The sequence below is a fragment of the Patella vulgata genome, chromosome 2 (assembly GCF_932274485.2).
Source record: "Patella vulgata chromosome 2, xgPatVulg1.2, whole genome shotgun sequence".
Lineage (NCBI taxonomy): Eukaryota > Metazoa > Mollusca > Gastropoda > Patellidae > Patella > Patella vulgata.
The window spans coordinates 11,890,532-11,911,400 of NC_065880.2; the positions used below are offsets into that span (position 1 = coordinate 11,890,532).

General features: G+C 34.7%; 1 protein-coding gene across 3 annotated transcripts in view; it reads right to left on the reverse strand.

Annotated features, from left to right (window-relative positions):
* The window catches only part of LOC126809701 (palmitoyltransferase ZDHHC14), a 32,372-nt gene that overhangs the window by 10,635 nt on the left and 868 nt on the right, over window positions 1-20,869 (reverse strand). For 2 of the 3 annotated variants that reach the window (XM_050534435.2, XM_050534434.2), the window contains exons 2-10: window positions 18,988-19,148; window positions 13,036-13,194; window positions 10,239-10,376; window positions 8,747-8,795; window positions 7,773-7,875; window positions 6,485-6,594; window positions 5,858-5,999; window positions 4,111-4,237; window positions 3,584-3,607 (exon numbers count right to left, since the gene is read on the reverse strand). In XM_050534435.2, coding sequence (XP_050390392.2) covers window positions 3,584-3,607; window positions 4,111-4,237; window positions 5,858-5,999; window positions 6,485-6,594; window positions 7,773-7,875; window positions 8,747-8,795; window positions 10,239-10,376; window positions 13,036-13,194; window positions 18,988-19,148 — 1,013 coding nt within the window. The remainder of the gene's footprint in view (window positions 1-3,583; window positions 3,608-4,110; window positions 4,238-5,857; window positions 6,000-6,484; window positions 6,595-7,772; window positions 7,876-8,746; window positions 8,796-10,238; window positions 10,377-13,035; window positions 13,195-18,987; window positions 19,149-20,869) is intronic. The other variant, XM_050534436.2, reaches the window with a different exon arrangement.

The window sequence follows — 20,869 nt, forward strand, 5'->3', positions numbered from 1 at the left end:
ATAAAAATAACCTGACACCACACCATATAACTTAAAACTAATAAACATATCATAACACCACACCATCCAACTTAAAACTAATAAAAATAACAGAAACTACTGTCCAACAAAAAATCACTAGATATAATATAACACAGGTCATATAATCAATAGAAAGAATAGAATAGAATTAAATAGATATTCAGTAATTCGTTGGGGGGTTTTTTTTGGGAGGGGGGGGGGGGTATTTTCTTCTTTTTGATCAACATATCCAAATATTGAACTTTAAAATTAGAGTTCATAGATTTGTATTAAAATAAACCCCAGCGGTTGCCAGGCAGGATACGCCCACATTTTGCAAGAGATGGATAGAGAACAAGCTAAAAACAAACATGATTTTTTGTACAATCAGGGGCAATAATCCAAAAGTTATGGTCTGAAATGCACAAATATCAAAAGGGACATAGATCTTTGGGATATAAAGATATGTTTTAAGTTTCATCTGAATATGATAAAGATAGGTTGCCAGGCAACGAAACATTCGCCCACAGCAGCTAAATCGTCCGGGCAGTCAACAAGAGTTGTCGCATATTTTTAATTTTCGGTAATGAAACATTTATAATACACTAAAATCTGATTATAAATTTAAAGTCAATCGGATATTAACTTTGGCCTCTTGAGCGTCCACAAGATTTTTCAAAGTGATCAAGGGCCATAACTCTGGCAGTAATTGCTAAAAATCAATAGGCTTTTTTTGTCTCATGACCTTAAACACTGTGTATAAAGTCAATCGGATATTAACTTTAGCCTCTAGAGCGTCCACAAGCAATTGTGGACGCCGGACCGCCGGACGGACGGGGGCGACGACAAAATACGACGACATTTCAATGTGGGCGTATAAAAAAAAAAGAAAAAAAAGGATGATAGATTGTATAATATATTCTGATATCAATCCCAATTTCTGGTAAGTTAATCCAACAAAATTAAAATACTAAGGAGGATGATTTAGCTAATACATATAGATCTATGAAAGAGAACAAAAGAAACGACAATCACTTGCCACAAAGATCTACAACAAAAATTAATACAAAAAAAGAAAAACAAAAATACAAAAAAAAAAAATTGTAGCATGCGATTTTACTGTTTGGGTACTTCTTGACCCATTCTACTTATAATATAGAAAGCATAATTTCTTCGAACAGAGGTCTTCCCTTTAAGCGATAAAAGCTCATATGGTACCTATTTATTAAATTACTGCCCCAAGCGCAACATTTTTAGAATTGAAATTCAAGATGTTTTAATTTTCACATGCTGTACTCATATAATGTTCAACTTATTATAAATGGTGCTTCCAGCATATATACTGTTTGGCCAAAGTGATAAAATTATCTCTATTTATTTCTGTGATAGATAACTTTCTCTCTATCTATGTCATATTGGAAGTGAAATTGACATACAGTTAATAAATAAACACGCTCAAACGACATGACTCAGACAGTATTCTTTCAGTATTGCTAACAAGTGCCTGACATTTGTACTAAGACTCTCATTTTTATCAATGGTCGCCATTTTAAGTTCATTTAAAAATCACACCATTAATTACACTCTTAAAGGGACAATAACACTCTTGCTGGCTTGACAGCTCCAGAAAATAAAAAAATAGCCTTATTCTAAGTACTAGATGTGTTAGTGTCTTACCTGTTGTGTAAATTATCCATTAAATCCTATTATACTTGTACAGAGGGTTCAAAAATATTTTTAAATCCAAGTCACATTTGAAAAGCTTTACGACAGGCTTTTCAAATCATTTAGTTGAATTTTTCCAATTTTTCAAATTAGGTGTGTTAAGATGAAATTTGTATCATCAATTAATTGGAATATTGTAAAATATACTATTCAAAAAAAGTAGGGGATATTTGATTTTTAAGTGTTATTAAAGTCACCTAATGAAACTGACGAAGAAACAAATGACAAAATGAAATGAAGTTCACATTCATCGATTTATTCCAAATGATCGTTAGACTAAGTAAGGCACAGACTGACCATTATAAGGGTAAAATGATACCCGGGGTCAAACAGCAAAGTTACCACAGCATCACAACCAAGTCAGTAACGGGTAAATCCTCCTCTGTTTGCCAAACAAGCATTGATCCGACGTGGCATACTCCTAATGAGACGTCTAAGGTCATTTTGGTCCAGATTGTCCCATTCCTGTTGCAACGCAGCAGCAAGTTCTTGGACATTGGCAGGACGTTGTTGACGTTGACGTAACCTCTGTCCAAGCATGTCCCAGACATGCTCGATGGGGGAGAGGTCGGGACTCAGTGCTGGCCAAGGTAATGTGGTGATGTTCTGTTGTTGGAGGTAACCTGTAACGATCCTGGCCCTGTGACATCTTGCGTTGTCATCCTGGAAGATGAAACGGCGGCCATGACGTCGTGCGAACGGCTCAACATGGACTGCCAAGATGTTGTCCCGGTAGTACTGGCCTGTAACACGCCCTGCAACAACATGTAAAGCCGTTCTTCCAGCAACAGTGATGCCTCCCCACACCATAACAGAACCACCCCCAAATCGATCATGTCTGATGACGTTAACGTCTTGGAAGCGCTCGTTTTCGACGACGCCACACCCTCCTACGTCTGTCCAAAAAATCAACAGTAAACCTTGACTCATCTGAAAACATCACATTGCTCCAGCGTCGATTATCCCAGTGTTGACGATCCCTACACCAACGACGTCTTGCCTGAATGTGATGATCTCTCAAACAAGGGATCACGCGAGGACGTCGGGCGCGAAGGTGACCCCTATGCAGTCGATTCCGAATCGTCTGGCCACTCACTCTCACACCAGTGTCTGTTTGAAGACGAGCGCTGATCTGATTTGCTGTGATGACACGATTTCTCAAGGCCAAGGTACGGATAAATCGATCCTGGGCTTGAGTTGTCGCCCTTGGTCGACCTGAGCGTGGTCTGTCCTGTACAGATTGTGTATCACGGTATCTGGACCATAGCCTGCTTATGACAGACTGAGAAACATTCATCGTCCGCGCCACAACCGCCTGTGTTGTGCCGATCTGTAGCATGCCAAGGGCACGTAACCTTTCATTTTGGGTAAGCCGACGCATATCAAAATTTGTTTTCTGGTCACTAAAACAATTAAACTGATGTTTCCACCCTGGAATTCAATGCCACAATGACTGTAACATTCAAAGTCAGAGTCGTGCAAATCTTGGGTTGGACCCCCATGATGATCCCAAGCATCACCTGCATTCCATGCGGTAGCTATTGGTGCGTTTGGGCGTCACATGTAACTGGAAATGTTTCTTCTGTTAGGTTCTATAGTGACTTTTTTCGTAGTCATTTGCATATTTTAGTATTATGCCCCCAAAATCAAATATCCCCTACTTTTTTTGAATAGTATAGTACAATTTGTTGACCAGAATAAAGATTGGGACATATTATTTAGTTACAACAAGAGTGGTATTGAGCCTTTAAAATGGAGTCTGGAAAAAATCAAAATTGTCAGACTAAAAAGATTTTAATACGAAAGTTCTGATCATTGATCATGTTATAAGTTCTCTATTTATTATTTATATATTTACCTGTGCATGTTGGAGGACCACCGCCTATATAATATAACAGTTTTATAAATGGTTGTTAATTGATTGTTAATTTTAGTAGACTAGTTGTTGACTTTAGTTAATTCCTACTATAAGGAAGATAATTGATTCTTACAAAACAACTGTCTCAGCCATACACAAAACATTTTCTCATAGCTTTTAAGCTATACCAAAAAATTGATTTGGTTCTTCGACAATTTTTTATAGATTTACTTCCTGTAACCGAAGATACAAACAGGGGCCTGTTTCACGAAATTTTAATTAAGATAAAATCCAAATTTTAGTAATTTGATTGGATAATATTAGATTGATTTTAGTGCTTAGCCAATCAAAATTGAAGTATCTACTAAAATTTGGATTTTATCTTTAGTTAAGATAATGCAGCCATTATCTAAGAACCCGAATATTTTCATGGCCATATTGAGATTATTTTCAATGAATGCTTAAATTTGAAATTGTGTAATGTTGAAACTTGAGTTGCCTTTAATAAATGAATAGTAAAGACTTACCACTATTAGGAGGAAGCTTACTGTTAACTGTACCATCTGGTGTTTGATACGTTATCATTTCTCTTTTAGCTACGTTTTTACTTTCACTGTTAGTATCATCAGCTGTATTCATTCCTGTACTATTTGTCTACAATTAATAATATAATTTATCTACTTTATACATCAGCCATGTTGCCATGCTTGAATCTGGGTGATAATCAGAAATCTGCTCTGATCGGAATTTTGGCATACATTTTGATGGTAACCACATTCAGTATTGTTCATTTACCGTGATTCAAATTTAAAATATTAAAACATCAAAATATAGCATTCACCAGCATTATTTATATATCTACAGACTTTCTATATTTTCTCAACACTAAAGGCTGTACTGCTGTAGGGCTAATCACTCCTTCAGTGTTAGACTCTTTCAACTATTAAAGATGCATTCTCAGAAAAGTATTTATAGGGCAGTTATTTCCAATAAAAGTATGACAAATTTGGTACATGTACATGGAAAGTAGAGACACCCAATCTTACTAGAAAAATACTGGATTCCCTGAAAAACACTGATGGGGCAAGCACTTGGCAAAAATGTCAGGGTATCACTAACTGACAACTTGATGGCTTATTGTCTACCAGCTTGATTTAGGGAGTGCTTATTATTTCTTGATCGAATGGCTGGCAATTGTGGGAAAAGTGAGGGGTTTAACCATACAACAGACTCTGGGAAAAAAAGTCGGAAAAAGAAGTTAGCAGAAGATAATCCAAAAATTTACTAAGGCTTTGATATATATGGTAAATGGACAGTAAATAACGACAAATACAATCCGAAAATGGACGCTCCCCAAATCAAGTTACGTGACAAACAGGTCTGCTTAAAATACATTTCTATTGCATGATGTTTTTTTTTCCCAATTAAAATGTTTTGAGAGTGATTTGAAGCAAACGTTTGAAAGATAAGTATGTTTTTAGTCCAAATATATCACCAAATCACACAGTTTATACGCGGGAAGGCATTTTTAAGAATATGTTCCTAATTAAACAGTGGTATCATTAGTGATTTGAACTTTTTCACACTATCACAGACACATCATGATAAAGTGTACGGGTGTACATAAATTATTTTTACACAGTACCTACTAAACTTATTTGTTCCTTTACAAACCCCATTGGAAATAAACATGCGTACATTGTGTAATTTTTGCTGGTTTTCATGATTTATCCTTAAGAAGCAGATTATTCATGGCATATCATAATTCAATCAGTTTGTATTTTTGTCACGGATGTATCTGTTTCATAGAATAATAAATAAATTCCCTAAATGCTAAAAATTTAGTTGGAAATAAGTTCAACAAAATTAGATTGCTATTAAAGATGAAGAGCCCCAGGGAAGAACGATATAAGTCACTTTTTCAACGAACCCCAGTTAATGGCGCCATCTGGTAGCAATTTGTATAAGCTTTCTATGGAACAATCAATTTCAGGTAAAAACAATCGGAGTCACATCGAACCAAGGCCCTTCTGAAATGGCCTCCAGGACAAATACAAGTCAAGTCAATTCTATTTATTTGACCTTAATTTGGCTAAAAAGTGGAAGTTAGTTGTACTGGTAATTATGGTTGTAATTAAGCCCACTTGTTGTTCTGTTCTCGTTAAGCTTTCTCTACCAAAAATCTGTTTTGCCTTTTATGCTAAAAGACAAAAATGTGACTTAGATCGTTCTTCCCCTGGACTCTTCAGATATAATATCTCCTAGAACACTGACCTTTTGATTAGTAATATTTGTAGAACCATAATATTCATGACGAACATTAACAGAATTGTGTTCCTTCTCTGGGTTTTCACTAACTTGTACAACTAAAGCCTGGGATACCTCTGGTACCACAAAACCTCTTCTATCAAGTAAACTAATAATAAAACATAAATAACAATTAATTTCAACTTAATGTCATTGAATCCCAATTATTCTATTTATTAATTCTGATTTGATAGAAATGAAATAATATGGTCTTTAACATCCTACTGTTCTACTTCGACTGGGCTAATGAAGACAGGCATACACCATACAGTGTGCTATGAGGCAAATTTTGCCCAGGCAGCGGCACTATGGCCTACTCTTATATCGAATTCCAAATGCCAAGGGACCTTTTGCGTGCACACCAATGTGTACATGGGACCTCGGTTTTTCATCTCATCCGAACGACTAGACAGCTGTCCTTGTCAGGCCCTCCGTCCTGCACCAATGACAAGGGGTAACCACGTCAGAAAATCCTGATGAACTTTCTTGGCCAATGCAGTGATCGAACACGTGACCTCCAGACTAGCAAGCCAGCCACTTAGCCACCGTGGTTCCCGATTTAATATAGATGCTTAACTGAGAAAAGTACAATACCTTGGTGCTGTTGGTCCACATAACACTGTCATACAGTTCTTAATGATAGAGCCTTTACTATATGGATTAAAATTATCTTGTCCTCTTTTTGCTGTAAACGAACCTTTAATCTGAAAAGCACATTTTATACAATATTAATATTCAGGCATCAAGTTATCTAATACAGTCATTGTTTTTTTAAGGCGAGCAATGGCTCTTGAGCGCCTGCCACTCACCGGAATGTCGACCGAGGGGAGGTTTGAAACTCACTCTCCTTTAAAAAGTCATTGGGGGTTTATATCATTTATGAATCCAGGAATGACCCCATAACATGCAGTTGTTGATCTTCAGAACCATTTCCCATACATACAAATAAGCACTCTCCTTAATATCAGATTACTCTCCTTAATTTCTAAACCATTTTTCTTATCGAAACTGGGAGAGCTATTTTAGGGGAGCGATTTATTCAATCTGTTGATTTAGGAGAGCTTTTTTCGGCTCTCCTCTAAAATACAAATAACAACGACTGCTAATAGAGGACAAAACTTGGTGGTAAATAACTGGACAACCGGAGGGCCTGGAGAAAACACAAAAGGATAGACAGGTGACCCTACTCCTTGTCACGTACAACCGGGGAGTCGATGGTAGTAAATAACTGAACAATGTTCATAATTACATAGAATAACATTGACAAATAGACGAGGATGCCCTAAGGTGTAACTTATTTTATTAACTTTTGGCTAGAAAAAAGCAATTTGGGAAAATATTCAAAAAGTCATCCAAGCAAAAACTTTAAATCCATTTATTAATCACATAAATGTCCTTTATATTTGTACTTGATTCTCAAAGGAATGCGAGAGGAAAGTTTCAAAAATCTAATCTGATGAATGGCACAGTATTTAGGGTTCTAATGTGATAAATTAATTACAGACAGTTAAAGATACATTATGGGAGATTAGATAAAGTGCTGGCATTTCTCACTATAATAGTTAAAAACTAGATACTGTAAAGGGAATATGCGGAAAATTTCAGTCAAATTGATCCACTATGAAATGAGATTTTAGCGATTGAATTTTCGGCCTAGCCTTGATCATCATTACTGAAGTCGGTGGGATAAAAAACATAGTCTTGATTATCCAGTTCATTATTTAATTATGAATTGAAGTCGAACAGCAAATCGGAAACCTAATCCAATAAACATCGCAGCCTAGCGATGCCATCGAGAGTTGATTATGGTCTGGATAAGTTAATTAATATCTTGAATAATGTATGTTTAATTAGAGATAGCCATACATATATATGTACTTACATCTTCATTTGTGGTTTGTTCTGATGTAGCCAAATATGTGTGAAAGCCAGCTAGACCAATTATGGACCAGACTGAGAAGAAACAAATAATGGCTTCTACAATAGTACTAATTATTAAGAAAAATTATATTACAATGTTATCAAATTACTATGAAAGATATTAAGTTAATGTCATTAATATAAAATTATAATAAAAGATCTGATATGTGACTGTTCCAATCAAAACAAATCATTAAGGCTAATGTCCCCTGCCTTAATCCTCCAACAGATAGATGATATACATCAATTATTTGCACATTATCTTTTTATAATTAACTCATTAACCTGGACGTCCCATTGGGTTTTTCCAATGCGGTTCCCCCTTGCCAGTTGTGCAGGACAGAGGACCTGGCAAAGGACAATGTATAGTCATTCGGATGGGACAAAAAAACAAGGACAAATGTACATTGTCGTGCATGTAAAAGATCCCTTAAAAGTTGGAAATCGATGTAAGAGTAGGCAGTAGTGCCACTGTACGAGCAAAATTCCTCTCACAGCAAACTGTATGGCGTACGTCCGTCTTCATAAGCCCAGTTGAAGCAGAAATGTAGGACTTTAGAAAATATTTCATTTCATTTTTTTATAAAGCATCTAGCAATCAATAAGTCCACCAGTTGAAGACCACCGTGGGCCTAGACTTATTCTACAGGGGTCTTTATGGTTTTGAATATAATATATAATGAAATACCCAGTGTATACTTGAAACAAGGTTATACACTAGCTCGCTGTGTGAGAAATCAGATTCAGTGGGTATTCTACCTCAATAAGCAGCAGAGTTATTGTGTTTCAAAAGGTGTGACTGATCGGCAGACAGACATAACACATTTCAAAAGGTGTGACTGATCGGCAGACAGACATAACCCATTTCCAAAGTTTCAATGTTTATAGAGAAGAAAATAATCAATGGCATTAATATATTGTATTTTCAAAGGATATCTGGCTGGCGATTCCTTCATTGCATTTAAGAAATTATCATTTTGGGCTCCTGAAATAGAAATTGTTGTAAAATTTAGCAAATGTTTATAGAAATGACAAAGTTCTCATTTAATATTCTGTTTCAGACACGTATCTGCTAATGAATAAAAGTTTAAACATTCTATTCCCAGAGCTAACATTTTTTGATTTAATTAATGGTTAAATTGAATGATTGATTCTTGTTTTTTTAAAAATTGTATCATAACTAAAAGCCCAGTTGGTGCAGAAAAGTAGGACGTTAAACTCCATTTCATTTACTTTTCTATTCAAATATCTTTCTTTAGTGCTTTATGGGTAGTTGAAGTTTGGAGATATATCAACATCAAAATTACCATAATAAGAGAGAGAGAGAGAGAGAAATGGGGTTTAACGTTCACTTGACACAAACTAGGTCATTTCAGGACTAACATATGGTTTTTAATTTTATTTCAATAATTCGTTTGCGAGTAGGGGTCTTTAGCAGTGGGAGGAAACCGGAGGACCCGGAGAAAACCCACGAGGTTGGACAGGCGACCCTACTCCTTGTAGGGATTCAAAACCCGGAGAAAACCCACGAGATTGGACAGGCGACCCTACTCCTTGTAGGGATTCAAAACCACACCAGTTGACTCAATGACAGGCCTTAGGATACAGCGCGCCCGAGCTAACCATTCGGCCATCCACCCCCCCTACTGTAAAAAGATTCCGAAAGCAGGTCATATTTTCTTGTATATAGGTGTACAGTTGACTGACATTTTCTTATTATGGAATTAAAAGATAGGTTGCCAGGGAACAAAAAATATGCCTACTGCAGCTAAATCCAAAAGGGTTTCATATATTTATTCTTTTGGAAGTAATGGAAGCATTCACAAGACACTAAAATTGATCAAAAGTAACAATCCATTAAGAAATCATCAGAAATAACAAGCCATCAGTGAGGTTGATGTCTCCCACCACAATCATAAAATAAACAGACGATATATACATTAATCATAATCTTTTAGAGACATTTTGTGACTGGATAGAGAAATAAACTATAACACATATTTATGGAAGAACAGATACTTATTTCTTTAGGCGACATTTCGAAGAGTATTCTCTCAATGTTTTCAAGTGTTTATTAATATCTCCAATGTTAACTAATGGCAATCATCAGTGGCCTCACTAATCCTTTATATGCTTCTTGCCTTTGATCATGTTGTTTTCATGCTCTCAATCTTGTTGTTGTCATGCATGATTTCTGATTTTTTCTTATTGCTTGTCTATATATAATTGCCCTACGTATTTGTTACTACACTTGATTGAAAATGTTGAGAGAATACACTTCAAAACATCGCCTAAATAGATAAGTAATTGTTCTTCCATAAGTATGTGTCATAGTGACATTCAATTACTTTTTTGAATTATCATATATCCTCAGTCTATTTTTATTTGGATTCATATTTCAATGTAAGTGTATAAAAACTATACTTACTTAGAATAAGATGTGTTAATACACAGGCAAATATATAGATACACAGAACAGACAGTGACAAGATAAACAGGTAAAAATAGCGATAATTCCGTTTTCCAACACAATTACCAACCCACGGACAATGATGATCAAATCTCTCTGAAAAATAATATAATAAAACATGTTATTATTTTTATCTTATCCACAGAATTAAGCAATTTCAACATCTCCTGACAATGCAATGTTCAACTGATAATGGTGCAGATGCTAACCATTCGGCCATCCAACCCCCCTCATCTCATGACAATAAAATGTTAAACTGATAATGATGTAGATGTAAAGAATACTGTCTGATAGTAACTAATTCAATTCACCTTTCCAATTTGTTCCAATCTGGTTAAAGAGAGAGAGAGAAATGGGGTTTAACGTCCACTCGACACAAACTAGGTCATTTCGGGACTAACATATGGTTTTGTTTTATTTCAATAATTCGCTTGCGCATAGGGGTCTTTAGCAGTGGGAGGAAACCGGAGGACCCGGAGAAAACCCACGAGGTTGGACAGGCGACCCTACTCCTTGTCATGTACAACCGGGGATTCGAAACCGTGCCAGTCGACTCAATGACAGACTTTATGATACAGCGCGCGCACGCTAACCATTCAGCCATCCAACCCCCCTCCAATCTGGTTAAAACACAGATCCTATTTCGTTCTGTTTTTATAGTTCAAAATTTCGTTTTACTTTTCTTTACTACACTAGGATCTGGAAGAGTTGTTATGTAACCCACGTTCTGGTTGATGTGACGGCTTAGCCAATGAAACAGTCTGTTGCGGCCAGTTCTTGGTGTGTGGTGCACAGAACTGTGGGTATCCCACTAGTAGAAACATTAATGCTGATTGGTTAATCAAATGTCCGATGTCATAGGGTTAAACGTCGCTTGTATGACCCCTGACGCAACCTCCCACTACAACTGCTCAGATCTTCATGTAGTGTAAGCCATCGAAAGTATAAAACAGCAAAACAAAACATAGATCTGTATTTTAATCAGATTGAATTTGTTCTAAGCAATGTAACAAAATGAACATTTTTACTTTGAACTTTAATTTAATGTAAGGTATATTGTCTCTAAAATCAAACAAGCAATCTGTCTCTTGTTAGTCACTGCCAATTCTATAATGCATGCATCTATAAGAGACTGATACTGCGCAGACATTTCTGTGAATATAAGCTTATATAATCCAAGTAAGTATAGTGTGGAATAAATGTCATAAAACTATATTTTCAATTAATTTTCAGTAACTTGACTCACAGAAGTTTGATAAGGTTTGTCCTCTCATGACCCCAAGGCTTCACACAAAATTTTAAAAAAAAATATTTGAAAATCTGAAGTTTCTATCAAGATCACAAGTCAACTGTGAGGCATACAAAAATTAAGGTTTAATTTATGTCCCTTTGAAAAGACATATATCTGTATACATTAAAATAACTTATCTTATATTCACAAAATAACATGTTACAGAGAAATGTACTTAAAAATCTAAAGGATAACATAATTTTAAATATGGACGAAATTGTCACGAAATGTATATTATCAAATAACAACATGACATTAAAGATATATTATAATAGTTAAAAACTAGATAATGTACATGTAAAAGGCAATTTGCTGAAAATTTCATTCAAATTGATCCACAATGAACCGAGAACAAAGCGATTGAATTTCCGCCTTTCATTACTAAAGTCAGTACGATAAACAGCATAGTCTCGATTATCCATTTAATCGTTAAATTGTGAAGGAAAGTTATGTAGTAAATCGGCTCACAATCCACTAAAGATCGCAGGCTAGCGATGCCATCTAGAGTTGATTATAGTCTGGATAAGTTAATTAATGTCTAATTAATAATTTATATAATAATTTGTCTAAATATCTTTATTTCAGGCTTAAAGAAAGATATTTAGACAGATTTAGCTCTTGCATAATGTATGTTTAATATGTACTTTCCAGTTATTTATTATTTCATAAAAGATCTGAGTATTATTAACGATGCATGATAAGAACTAAATCTGCCTCTTGAAGATCTTTCTTTTGGTCTCAAATGTTATATAAATTTATCATTTAGACATTTATAACCATGACAAACCCAAAATCAACTCTCTAGAACATCGGATGGTTGGGATTTTTAATGGATAAAACAAAATCATCATTTAATAAATTAATCTAAGAATGGATAATCAAGACTTTGTTATCACAGTAATGTTACTTGACAATCAAACTTCGATCAGAATAAAGTAATTTGACTGAAATTTTCTATAATATATCAATTTTTCATTATTATAGCAAGAATGGTCAGCTTTTTATCAAATTCTTACATTATATGTCTTAAAGGCTCAATACCACTCTTGTTGTAACTGAATAATATGTCCCAATCTTTATTCTGGTCAACAAATTGTACTATTTTACAATATTCCAATTAATTGTCTATACAAATTTCATCTTAACACACCTAATTTAAAAAATTGGAAAAATTCAACTAAATGATTTGAAAAGCCTGACGTAAAGCTTTTCAAATGTTACTTGGATTTAGAAATATTTTTGAACCCTCTGGACAAGTAAAATAGTATTTTTTTGGATAATTTACACAACAGGTAGGACACTAACACATCTAGTACTTAGAATAAGGCTATTTTTTATTTTCTAGAGCTGTCAACCCAGCAAGAGTGTTATTGTCCCTTTAAATGAAAGTAATAAAGTAAGTAGTATTTAAAAAAAAAAAATATAATGACTCAAATAAATTTCATGAGAAAGAATCATACTTACCAACACAATTGTCACACAGACTACAATGTGACGCTCTGGGTGGTCGAAATATTTTACATGTAAAACAATACTTGAGTTTAATAACTTGACCTTTTACTACAACTTCTCGAGTTCTGGGTGGAGGTCGATACGTTCCTGGAGAACTTGTGTTTGGCACTTCTACAATAAAAAGACATTGATTGAATGATTGCACAAAATACTGTCTTAGACATAAGATTGGTTTTCTTTTAAAATCACTTTTTATACTCGTAGAGGGTGCAAAGTATAAGTCACACAATTCCACAATCTGATTAAAATACAGATCTATATTTCGTTTTGTTTTTTTATACTTTCGATGTCCTACATTACATGAAGATCTGACCGGTTGTAGTTGAAGGTCGCTTCAGAGGTCATACGAGCGGTTTTTGGCCCCATGATGTCAGACATTTGATTAACCAATCAGGGTTGATGTTTCTAGTGGGTTACCCACAGTTCCGTGCACCTCACGCCAAAAACTTGCCGTAACAGACCGTTTCATTGGCTAATCCCTCACATCATCCAGAACGTGGGTTATATAACAACTCTTCCAGATCCTAGTGTATTAAAAACAAGTAAAACAAAATTTTGAACTATAAAAAACGAAACGAAATAGGATCTGTGTTTTAATCAGATTGTAACAATTCCAAGGACATAATTCCAAATACTTTTCAAAAATGAGTCCATCTCTTTCAAAATCTATATTTATGACGTGTAGCCCATAGTATCATTATTATGACTATGAGCCATGCTCTAATCCCTTCCATACACAAACAGTTTACTGTAGAATCTCTAATACAATATCTAAACCTGAAATGCATTTCTAGTTATTCCATAACCTCTAATGAAACTTTACACATGTAAATCATTGTATTATTATGGCTTCATTGTCAAAGGTAAATTGGGACGAAGTTATTTATGACTTCTTAATAACAGGCATACATGTCCACTAAACAAACCCTACAAAATTTACAATGCTTGCATCTGTGAATAGTGAATACTGAATAAACAATCTAAATATGTACAGATGGAATAAATTCTGTGAGAGAGAGAGTGAATGAGAGAGAGAGAGAGAGAGAGAGAGAGAGATGGGGTTTCGTCCACTCGACACAAACTAGGCTTGCGCATACATGTAAGGGTCTTTAGCAGTGGAAGGAAACAAGAGGACCCTGAGAAAACCCATGAGGTTGGACAGACGACCCTACTCCTTGCCACGTACATGTACAATCAGGGAATCGAAACCACGCCAATTGACTCAATGACAAACCTTATGATACAGCGCACACATGCTAAACATTCAGCCATCAACCCCCCCCCCCCCCAAATAAATTCTGTAATGGAAAACAGAAACTAATTTTGAAGATAACTAAAACAGTAACTGTATGCTGTAAGCAGTAGTAAGGCTTCAAACAGGTCATCTACTGGTAATTAACAATCTGATTAAAATACAGATCAACATGTATGTTTCGTATTTATACTTTCGATGGCCTTAACTACATAAAGATCTGACCAGTTGTAGTGGAAGGTACTGTCTGGGGTCATACAAGCCGTTTATGACCCTATGAAGTCAGATATTTGATTAACCAATCAGCATTGAAATTTCTAGTGGGATACCCACAGTTCCGGGCACAGCATGCCAAGAACTTGCTGTAACAGACCGTTTCATTGGCTAATCCCTCACATCAACCAGAACGCTGGTTATATAACAACACTTCCAGATCCTAGTGTAGTAAAGACATGTAAAACGAAATTTTGAAATATAAAAAACGAAACGGAATAGGATCTGTGTTTTAATTAGATTGACTAATAAAAATATGACATGTAAATTTGCTACATCGTATTGAGTTGATTATTTCGTCAGCCTTACACTTTAATCATGAAATATCTGAAGTGATCATCTCTAGATGATATAACTATAATGAAGACTGTAAATCCTCCTCCATATGCAACATGATAAAGATGTTAATAGAAGCTGTGGCTTACATGTAATATACATGAGATTATTGATTAGTTGTTCCAAACACTAGTTGTTATTCATCAATTCTAGGGCCATTATATTATTGTATTTTAATACCATATACATGTACAGAATAAACAAGCAAACAGTGAGCATCAATCTCAAAATCAATTGCTGACACTTAATAATTACTTGTCTTTTTATAAAGCTTGTGGCAATCAAAGTATTTATTTAAATAATAAGGAGAAAATGTTCATTATCAAACTTATATTGGTCAAGGTATTGATGTAATGGAACTACACACCAAGATTCATCACTCCCCCTCATTTAGAAGCAGACTTATTGTGTTCTAAATCTCTGCTAATCAAACTACTTATCTCTGTTATGCTTAAAGGAGCTAAATCGATAATATTTGGGACCTAGAAAACGACACAAATGGGTCGCAACACAAATAATAATGTAATCTGAATGTATATAAACTGATTTACATTCAATCGTTTCCGTTTTTACTCTAATTTCAAATCAGTTATGTTTGGCGAAATATGCCAGAAGTCACAATCGAATGGTAATCTCTAGCGTCTGGTTATTCCAGTCTATTGCGCATGCTCTCCAGATAAGAATATCGCGTCACCATTTGACGTGACTTGTGGAATTCCTAGCCTTGTTCTTCAAGTCCCTTGTTAAACAAATAGCGCTGAAACGCATTATGGTACACGATTTGTGTACCAATGGTAAAATGTTTATTTTGTCTTAAATATTGGATATCAGAAGGCCATCTTTTCCTGGTAAGATCACAACATCAATGTTGATTAAAATTGACAAATAATTTGTGTTTTCAATGTGGAAGACTTTGGATGATATTGAGTTAGAGACTTAGCTACTTTAAGTAGGAAATACTCACCATCGAGTTATACTTATTGTGTTCCAGAAAGTGGGATGACTTGACGGTTGTTTAAAGCGAGAATTTCATATTTTTGTAAGAAAGTCAATGAGTTGTCAACTCACTATTATATGATCATAGGTATCATTCTCACACTTAAAAACCATTCAACCCGGAAATAATAACACAATTACCTCCCTTGTTTTTCTATCTCCCCCCCCCCCCCCATGGAATACATGTAGCTATCTTCAAACGTTTGAATTTGAAGTTGAAAATGATATTTTTGCCAATTTCTCAACTGGCAATAGTGAATTATAGGATTAATAGGATTATTCTTTAACAAAGTAGGACTGTTTATAAATACCATCTATTTTAAGGCTTTATTTTAATACATGTACATTTTAAAAATATAACTTAAAAATATGAAATTATCGCTTTAAGCTAAACAGAAAATAATCTTCATCAAACCCTGTCAAGAAACTCACCTACATGTAACGAACATCTATACCAAGTTTGAACATTATACTTCAATTAGAAATTGTTGAAATTCAATAGGATTCAAACTACATAAATTTCATACAGCTTAACAGATGATAACATTTGACATTACAAAAGGTTCTTTAAAGTGATACAAGGGCAATAACTCTATAAGTAGAAATTGTTGAAATCCAACAGGCTTCTTCATCTCACTTAATACACCACATTACCATTAAAAATTAAATGAATCCCACAAAATGCAAACTTGATCTTTACCTCTATTATACAGCAGTCTACAAACCGTCAATCAAATAACTCATGCTAAACCTAAAATAATTTAGGAAAACAAAAAGGAGAGAGAGAGAGAGAGAGAGAGAGAGAGAGAGAGAGAAATGGGGATAAAGGTCCACTCAAAACAAACTAGGTCATTTCAGGAGAGAGAGAGAGAGAGAGAGAGAGAGAGAAATGGGGATTAACGTCCACTCAAAACAAACTAGGTCATTTCAGGACTAACATATGCTTCAATTTTATTTCAATAATTCGCTTGGGCATAAAGGGTGTCTAGCAGTTGGGAGCAAACCAGAGGACCCGGAGAAAACCCACAAAGTTAGACTGGGGAATTGAAACCATGCCAGTTGACTCAATGACAGACCTTATAATAAAGCACGCCCATGCCAACCATTCGGCCATCCAATCCCCCTTGAAAACAAAGGGCCTAATTGAATAAACAGAATTCCACTAAACGCAAACTTGTTATGTAATTTCTGATAATCCAAAACCTCAAACTTTAACTTAAATAAATTCCGCAAAACAGAAATTTTATTGATTTCAAGTCAACATGCCGGTAATTGAGAAAAGAAATTAACAGAAGTGGAAATAATAACAACCATAAATTGCAAAATAAATATAGAATAAATGGCAAAAGTAAACAGATCAAAACCAAACAATAGAAAATGTCATGGAATACAATATTCAATAATTTTTCATTAGAACTAATAATATAAAAACTGCAGATGTCATAATTCTGTAAAAAAGATGTCCTCAACTTTATTCATTGTGCAAATCAGATTATTTTCCAATCTGATTAAAACACAGATCCTATTTCTTTTAGTTTTTTTTATAGTTCAAAATTTCGGTTTACTTGTCTTTACTACACTAGGATCTGGAAGAGTTGATATATTAATGGTGTTATGGTTAAAGTGAGGGATTAGCCAATGAAACGGTCTGTTACAGCGATTTCTTGACGTGCAACACACAGAACTGTGGGCAAACCACTAGAAACATCAACACTGATTGATTAATAATGTTTGACGTCATAGGGTCAAAAGCCGCTTGTAAGACCCCTGACGCGACCTTCCAGTACAACTGGTCAGATCTTCATGTAGTGTAGGCCATCGAAAGTATAAAAAAACAAAACGAAAACTTAAACTAAGATACAATCGAAATTTTAAGAAATACTGCAATTCGATTGGCTGACCAATATGCAAATTGGATATATATACAAATTGATTTTACTGGTCAGCCAATCGAATTGCAGTATTACTTAAAATTTCGATTGTATCTTAGTTTAAGTTTTCGTGAATAAGGGCCCTGTATTTTAATCAGACTGATTACTTTCCTTTCTCCTTTCATCTATGTATGTGGTTTTAAAAAACTGACCATAATTTTCTATCATTTAATATATACTAACGTCCAAAAGAAAGTATACACTGTGCATTTTGTGCTGCATCAACGAAAGTCGTTTTTCCATGGTATACGGTATTAGGGTAGAATGTCAATTTGTTTCACATTTTTATTTTGCTTAGAAATGTTGAGTTTGGACGCAAGAGACAAACTCAGTAATGCTTTATCAAATGTTTTTAATGAATCTAAACAAAACTTAGTCATACTTTTAGTGTGTATACTTTCTTTTGGACGTCAGTATATTACCGGTACTGAAACAATTTTTCATTTTATGTTTCATTCTTGTAATCAATATTTGCTTAAAGATACACTGTCTTGAAAGTATTTATCGGGTGCTTATAATTTTCAATAAAAGTATGGCAAATTTGGTACATACGGAAAGTATGGAAACCCAATCTTACTAGAAAAATACTGAGTTACTGGAAAAACACCCATGGGGCAAGCACTGGGCAAAATTGTCAGGGTATCACTAACTGGCAACACAACTGTTGTCTGCCAGATTATTGTGCACTAGCTTGACAGAGGGATCGGTTGTTGTTTCTTCATCAAATATTTAGGAGTTTTGGGAATATTGAGGGTGTCAACGTACAAAATACTCTGCAATTAAACGGCGGGAACAGAAGTTGATGGAAAATTATTAAAAATTTACTTAGGGGTCAATAAGTATGGTAATTAAAATGAACAGTAAGTAATGAAAAATACATTCTGAAAAATAGACCCTCACTCAAAGAAGCGAGACAACAAGACATTGTCTCTAACATCAGTTTATTTATAGCTTGAAGAATCTCCCCGCGTATACAAAGGTTTGGGAGGGATTTGAAGCACATCAGTTTGATAGATTAATTAGTTTGATTATGTTTTTAGTCCAAATATATCATCAAATCACCCAGTTTATACGCCGGAAAGTATCTTTAACAATATCAACATAATTTTTACATACCTATCTGTTTTTCTATTTCAGCTGCTTCATCTGGTGTTGATCTAGGAATGACCCCAGGGTCACTGAAACTTGTTCTAAATAATGTGCTCATGACAAAGAGAAAGAGGGCTACCCCTATAGCTGGTATAGCTGGTGTTACATGTTCTGCTAAATATACACAACTGTAAACAAAAACAATAAACATTATTCTCACACATTTATTCCATTGATAAACACGTTTTCTAATGATATACATGTATTCCCTCAAGAATAATTGGGTCATCTGTTCAAAACTCCCTCTCACCCCCCCCCCCCCCCCCAAAAAAAACTAAAAAAACAAAAGGGCCATGAAAACACTAATATGTATATTTCCAGTGATTATTAATTCTTACACTAGTATAATCAATCTTACAATTGTTAAGATTTAAATAGTATAACTGTGCCAGCTTGAATTAATAAAGTTTAGTGTCTGGAAAACCAGGTTATTACCAGTGTCATATACATGTAGTTAGTAAGTAACTATAATTAACCACAAGAGGCATTCTTCACAAAACACAATAAGTTTTGAAAAAACTAAAGAGTGAAATATTTGCTTGAATAACACAAATTGTCATTCATAACAACTTTCAAGAAAGCAATTTATGATAATATTGTTGAGGTAAAATGTATGGCTACATTATATCAGTATATAGTGTTATAGGCCTATGGGCTAGTTTCAGCACACTACAGTGTACTTGTAGCCATAGCATGTACTTTACACATTCATCACAATGGGGCAACAGGTACTTTTGAGATAAAAACTCACATGTCAAATAATCTATTCATTGGCTACATATTATCTACAAGACATTGCATGTAACTGATCCCAAAGGATAACCAAATATAAAATTTCATTAAATATTATATGGCAAGCCCAACACTAGTCATTAAACTTAATAACGAAGTCCAAGGAGAGAGAGGCAGGAGAAGGACATAAAAATTATAAATACCTATCCTAGGACTTAATAGCGAAGTAGTACAAGTATTATTAAGAGATAACATTGCAATGTTTCATGAATTATTTTGTTGTCAAGAAAACTATTAATGAAATAATCAACAAAAACTGCCAGTTTAAATTTAATCTAATAAATCCAATAAGAATGTTAACTACAAACAACACATTACCAGCAAACATTTAAGCTTTTTTAAAAAAAAAATACATCCTTTTCAAGTATGTCTATTACAAAACAATGGGTTATATAGGCCTACTTAATGGTCAACTACTATTGTACTAACCATAAGAAGTACACATGCACTTACAGGTATACAGTCGAACAGACTAGAGCTAATTCATATTTCTTGTATTTCTAAATTATCTGAAATTTTGGTCTGTCTAACTGGACTGGTGATAGCCTCTATTACCTAGACAATAGTTGTGTATGTCCACAAACCATGAGTTACATGTAGCGTGTAATAAGAGGCTAGACTAGCGATATTCCAGGAATAGGAATGGCTCATTACCATAAATGAGAGAGGAAGGTGCAGAAAAATGGGTTTTAAAGTCCGATCAACACAAACTAGGTCCATTTGCTTGCAAGTTGTGGGTGGAAACCAGATGACCAAGAGAAAAACAATGAGGTTTAAATGGCGACCCTACTCCTTCTCATGTACAAATATGGATCGAAATCCCCACCATTTAATTAAATATCATCACTGACAGACCTTACGATCTAAAGTCCACGCACATGTACCATATTCAGCCACCCAACCCCTTTTTGTCATCTATTTTAATAATGACTCTGACATAGTGGTTCCTTACATTATACAGAGAGAGAGAAATGGGGTTTAACGTCCACTCATTTTGGGACTAACATATGGTTTAATTTTATTTCAATAATTCGCTTGCGCGTAGGGGTCTTTAGCA